The sequence below is a fragment of the Phocoena phocoena genome, chromosome 6, assembly GCF_963924675.1.
Source record: "Phocoena phocoena chromosome 6, mPhoPho1.1, whole genome shotgun sequence".
NCBI classification, from domain to species: Eukaryota; Metazoa; Chordata; class Mammalia; order Artiodactyla; family Phocoenidae; genus Phocoena; species Phocoena phocoena.
In genome coordinates, this window is record NC_089224.1 from 80,397,070 (window position 1) to 80,403,147 (window position 6,078).

General features: G+C 41.0%; 1 protein-coding gene across 1 annotated transcript; it reads right to left on the minus strand.

The window, feature by feature from the left end:
* Window positions 1-699: 699 nt before the first annotated feature.
* TOMM5 (translocase of outer mitochondrial membrane 5) lies at window positions 700-3,726 on the minus strand. The gene is made up of 2 exons (XM_065879713.1): window positions 3,606-3,726; window positions 700-734 (listed from the first exon to the last, which is right to left on the minus strand). The coding sequence occupies exons 1-2, from the start codon at window positions 3,724-3,726 to the stop codon at window positions 700-702; spliced, it is 156 nt and encodes a 51-aa protein (XP_065735785.1).
* Window positions 3,727-6,078: the final 2,352 nt, after the last annotated feature.

Consider the following 6,078-nt stretch of genomic DNA (forward strand, 5'->3'; position numbering starts at 1 on the left):
TATTAAAAATATACGGCTTCCCTGGTGGCGCAGTGGTTGAGAATCCGCCTGCCAATGCACGGGACACGGGTTCATGCCCCAGTCCGGGAAGACCCCACATGCCACAGAGCGGCTGGGACCGTGAGCCATGGCCACTGAGCCTGCGCGTCCGGAGCCTGTGCTCTGCAACGGGAGAGGCCACAACAGTGAGAGGCCCATGAACTGCAAAAATAAATAAATAAATAAATAAAATAAAAATAAATATATATATATAGAGAGACTAATGGTCCTGTGCTTAAATGACATGGTGTGCGCTGGCTTCAATAAAACATAACTAATGGAAAGGAACTCTTCAACAAATATACTCCAGACAGAAGTAAAAAAAGTACACAGAAATGACTCACACGACAGTGCCATTGCAGACATAATTCCCTTATAATTAATACTTGCTAGAAAACGGAGTTTGACATCATGTACAATAACACCAACATTCACCGAGGCTGAATATCACAGGTACGTCTCTTCATACTTCCCAAATAGTTTTATCTTTTAGCTATAAACGTCAGTTACCAGAGCCAAACTTGTTCTTAACAAGTAGAATTTTTATGTCCATTTAATCAAAGAGTCTCTTACATTTTTCTGGGTCTATTCATCTGCAGATAACAGTAGAAACTGTAACCAGGTTCTTCATATCATGCATTCACACAAGAAGCCCACTCTTCATATGCTGTCCAATTTCTTTAAGATAAAAGGAGCTGAAAGAAAAATAAATCCAGAATTTGTTTTCAGATCCAGATAATCACAAGTTACATATGGAATTACAAGATTGGGAGATAAACCTTACAGTTCAACATATTTTTCAAAACAACTCCAAATGTGGCCAAGCCTCTGCCTGCACACCCAGCCAAAGGGAATCACTGTCTTTCAAGGTAGCCCATCCCACTGTCATGCAGCTAGAATTATTACAAAGTTCATTTTTCACTATATAAAATCTTTTCTCCAGGTAGTTCTTGCTCTTAGGACGATAAAGAGGAAATCCAATCCTCCTTCAAATGACAAGCCTTTACTTTGTGATTTAACCGTCAAAGGAACAAAACTCTAGAAGAAACAAAATGGCATTTTTCACTTTTAAAAACATATTTGAAAGACAGAGAGTGTGGGAAAACATTGAAGTAGGGATCCAGAAGAGCTGGACACATATTTTGGTTCCCCCACTGATTAGTTATATGACATTTACATGCTCCTGTTCACATCTGATACAGTCCTACGTCAGTTATTATGAGTAGGGTGGTGAAGATATAAATGTCTAGAAAACAAACAAGTGTTGTCACAGGGGTCAAAAGAAGTGATATTACTGCCTTGTGTAACAGTGCCATGGCCAAAATAAGCACATGAAAAGATGCTCAGCATCATTAATTGTTAGGGAAATGCAAAATAAAACTACAGCACCCACTAGGATGGCTACTAACAAAAGAACTGTTTGGCAAGGATGTGGAGAAACCAGTTTCTGCACTGTTGCTGGAAATGTAAAACGGTATAGCTGCTATGGAGCACAGTATAGTGGTTCCTCAAAAAAAAAAAAAAAAAAAAAAAAATGCTGGCTGCCAGCAGCTGGGAGGAGTGGGGAATGGGGAATTACTGTTTAATAGCTACAGAGTTTCAGTTTTACAAGCTGAAAAGAGTTCTGGAGATGGTGATGATGATTATACAATATTATGAATTTAATACCACTAACCCAAACACTTAAAAATAGTTAAGATGGTAAATTTTATATGTATTTTATCAAATTTTAAAATATTGGGAAAAAAAGGTGGTGACCAAAAAAGCTGCCAGATTATTTCTCAATACCCATACTAAATTAATAGAACATTTTGATAATATTAAACTGAAGATATTGAAATGTCAGAAGCTGACCAAGTCAGCAGTATGCCCAGGCTTTTTTTTTTTAAACTAATTCTTATCAGAAAAAAAAGTAACAGTCATCAAAACAATGGATAAACAAAGTGTAGGATATCCATACAATGGAATATTATTCAGCAATAAAAAGGAAGGAAATACTGATACATGCTACAGTGTGAACAAACCTTGAAAAATTATCCTAAACACAAACCGTCACATATTGTACAATGCCATTTACATAAAATGTCCAGAATAGGGAAATCTATAAAGACAAAAAGTCACTTAGTGGTTGCCAGGGGCTGGGGACGGTGTAAAATGGGGGAATGACAGCTAAAATGGGCATGGTGTTTCTTTCAGAGGGGAAGAAAATATTCTAAAACAGATTGTGGTGATGGCTGCACAACTCTGACTATACTAAGAATCAATGAATTGTACACTTTAAATGGGTGAATTGAATAACATGAAAATTATATCTCAATTTTAAAAGGGATAAGGAACAGTATTCTGTTTAAAAAATTTTTTTTGATTCATCTTAAATACAAAGGTCACTGAGAAGAAGCAAATATTTTACTGGTAGCTAAGTCAACCAAAAAAAGGTAAGGGGAGGAAATAAGTAAAGTTGGGAGTTGTAAAAAGCTGTTGAAAGAGCAAGATGATTTGGGAGTTTCTGTTCACCAGGGCTCCCTCCTCTGGGGAACCATAGTTAACACCACAGGCAGTGAAAGGGGCAGAATAAGGGAGACTAGACCTCAAGAGCTCTGGCCTTAGACCCAACATGAGCCTTCCACGAGGCTCACGAAGACTTGGTACGGTCTTCACCTATCTGAATCATCTCTGCCTCTCCATCCAGACCTGTCAACAATGTACAGCAAGGAACAACGGAAAGAATGCTGAACTAAAAATGAAGCGGCAAATGAAGGGGCAATTCACTTCTGAGATTCCTATCCGTAAAAATAGAGAACTAATCTATAAAACTGCATCCAGCTCTAATATTGTGTGCCTGCAATTCTAATACTTTGCATAAGTCCCCTCTGAAAGTCGAGTTCACATTTGCAAAGGGGATATACAGAGACTTAGGCCCTGCCTCTCTCAAAGGGCTATTGTCAAACTCAGGCAATGCAAAGTTTCTACAAAACGTAAAAGTCAACTAAATCCTCAGGTATTATCATTAATCCTATAGACTCATATCCTTTATTCTTCTTTAAAAAAAAAAAAAGAAAAAAAAAGGTAAATATTTACTTCACCCTCTACAAATAAAACGAACAAAAGCTTTTGGATTTCAGAGGTAAGCCCTGATGTAAGGAAACTTGGCAGTCAGTTACGAACTCTGGATTCTAGGCCAAGATCATTCACCGAATCGATGAGTGACCTTGAGCCAGCCATTTCTCCACTCTAGATGCCAGTTTTTCTGTCTGCAAAACGAGGGACTTGCTCTGGGGGATGACCTTACAGAATCTTTCAATTCAAACGCTCTTAAGACAGGGCGGGACTGGGTGATTAACCTCGCGGTCCCAGCCGCCGCTTGCACTCCGGTACCCCCACCCAGACCCACAGAGCCTAAGCAACGCGCGCATGCGCCCGCTGCCCTCGACGTGCACGTCCCTTGCACCCCGCGACCGCTTAGCTCCGCCCCAGGGACCCCAAAAGGCCGGAGAGACCAGAGTTGGGCGGGCAGTGTCGGCGAGCTCCCTGCTAGTCTCACGGCCACAACCTGGAAGGTCACTCACTGACTCGCAGCAGGGCCACATAGATGAGGAAGTTCCGTATGGAGGAGATCACATCCTCGCGCATCTTCCGTTTCATCTCCTCCGGGTCCAGCTTCGGCGCAAGGCCCTCGATCCGGAACATCGTAGCTCTTCCTCACGTCTTCCAGCGGCCGCCCTCTGCTCTTCTCAGCTGCCTCCCAGCGCCTGCACTCGGCCTAACCCCATTTCCTGTTCCCGCCCCTCATTTTCACGCGTGGCGACGGGAGCCTGCGAAGGACAAACTTCATCCTTAAACTGAGCTGTTCTGAACGAAGGTGGCCTGAAGGGGGTGCACGTAATATTAGCCACGCAGGACTCGGGTTCTTCCAGGCTGTTCTTCCAGGTTGTTTATTTAACAACCTCTGTCCTGAGAGGCGCGCTCGGAGCTGCAGAGTGCTTTTACGCCTCAGAGCGGGCGGTGCACATAGGTATCACCATAAATAATAATAGTTAACATTTATTGAATACGAAGTACAGTTCTACCCCATGAATTCGATATTATAATCTTCATTTCCTAGATGAGAAAATTGAAGCACAGACATCTTTAAAACAACAACTTGCCCAAATGTGCTTTAAAATACCTCGAGGAAAAAAAAGTGGTGGGAAAGAGAGATGAAAGGATATTAGCAAAATATTGAAAATTGCTTAAGCTGGTGATTAGTGTATCATTTTAGTTAATTCTAGTCTTCTATTTTCAGGATTTTTGAACTTTTTAATGAATGATAAACGAAAACAAAAGGACGAAGATGATGAAATTTGCTCAAGATTACACAACTAGTAAGTGGCTGAGCAGGGTTTTATACCTAGTTAGACCGGTAGCATCCCAGACACAGAATTTTTAACATTTTCCGTATTGTTGTCGTCTTCTCATTTCTGGGGTTAACTGGTCGTCACAAATTGTAGTATTGGCCCAGTAATACAGTATATGTAAATGAAATTTAGCTCTGTTCAAATTTTACAGATAAGGACAGAGAGGCTTAGAAACCAAGTGTAATGCTTAAAGTCCTTCTGCTAGTGATGGGCAGAGGTAGGGTTCTAATGCAAATAATTATAATGTCAAGTTGAATTCTCTTTCCCCTGAACCCTGTTGTTCACCTGTTAGTCTTTATTAGACATTAGTGCCTGCTTGGATGGGCATCCCTGGAGCCAGAAGGTAGGAATTTAATGCAACCAGATTTCCTGTCACAGAGTCATCAAAACAGTTGTTAGAAGGCTGCTGCCCCAAATTATGCATGCCAACTAGCCATGTATAATTCTTAGACATGAACCAGATGACTGAATTGCTCACATAATTCAAAATCAGAATGCTCCTGCACTGCATAGCAACAATGGATTTTAGGTAAATTAGAACAGTAATTTACTATGGGAGCAACTGATAACTAAGTATTGCTGCCCACCTTCCTGATTGACAGAATGTAACACATTAGGTCAAGAAAGGTAGCTCATCTGCCTATTCAGGCTTTAGTAACCTCCTGCATCTATAATTCATGTAGTGGAATAGCAGAGGCAGCTCTGGAATGGGAGGGGCTGACTCCCAAGGAATAGCTCCATCTAACCCTTCAAGAGTGTTTAGAAAGCCTGCACTGATGCTGGAAAGCAGTGGAGGCTGTGGAAAGAACTTGAACAAGAAGACTGGAGATGTAGCCTTCAGATCTGGCCCTGCCATTATCTAGCCATGTGATGAGGCCCAAGTCTCTGTTTAGCTGCAACTATGTTTCTTTAGTTGTAAAGGGAGGAGATATGATTCAGTTCTCTTGCAGTCCCTTTCAGTTCTAACGGTCTATGCATTTGAATTCTAATTGTGTCACCTAGGACATTCTGGTCTGGAGTGTATGGATGTCAAAATATTATCAAATGTGGTGAAACATCAAAAGGCCAGTGTGTGTGTTTTCCATGGTAAGAAGGATGTAACATATTGCATCCATCTGAATAGTGAGGCAAAACTGACTGGGAAGGAATGAGTTCTTACGTGATTCCAGTAACCTAGATCCCCAATGCTGACCGAGTTTAGGTAAACAGTTCTCATATGGAACTACCAATTTTTTGTTTCTCTACTAAGATGCTCTTAAGTAACTTCCCTGGATTCACAGGGAACCTAAGAGGGGAGAAATTAATAGAAAATCATGTTTCTTGGTGAAATAGAACAGATTTTTATCATTTGAATTTTATTCATCCAATGTTTACTTGATGATATGGTTGTAAATGGCTGATTTGTTAAAGGCAACATGATTCTTGTAACAGTTCTCTTCAAAAGGTCTGGTGCTTGCCTCCCTATAGAGAGACAGGAAAGTAGTGGGTGGAAATATGGCGCAGCTGTGTCTTGGGGTGAGGAATTGATTCTGGATGCAGTCTAGGAGGTGAACTGTTCCTGTCTCAGAAATGTTCATCCTGATGAGCTCTCTTCCCCTTGCATGGTTCCTCTAGCTGTAATGGAGGAAACTTTATAAGAGGTTTG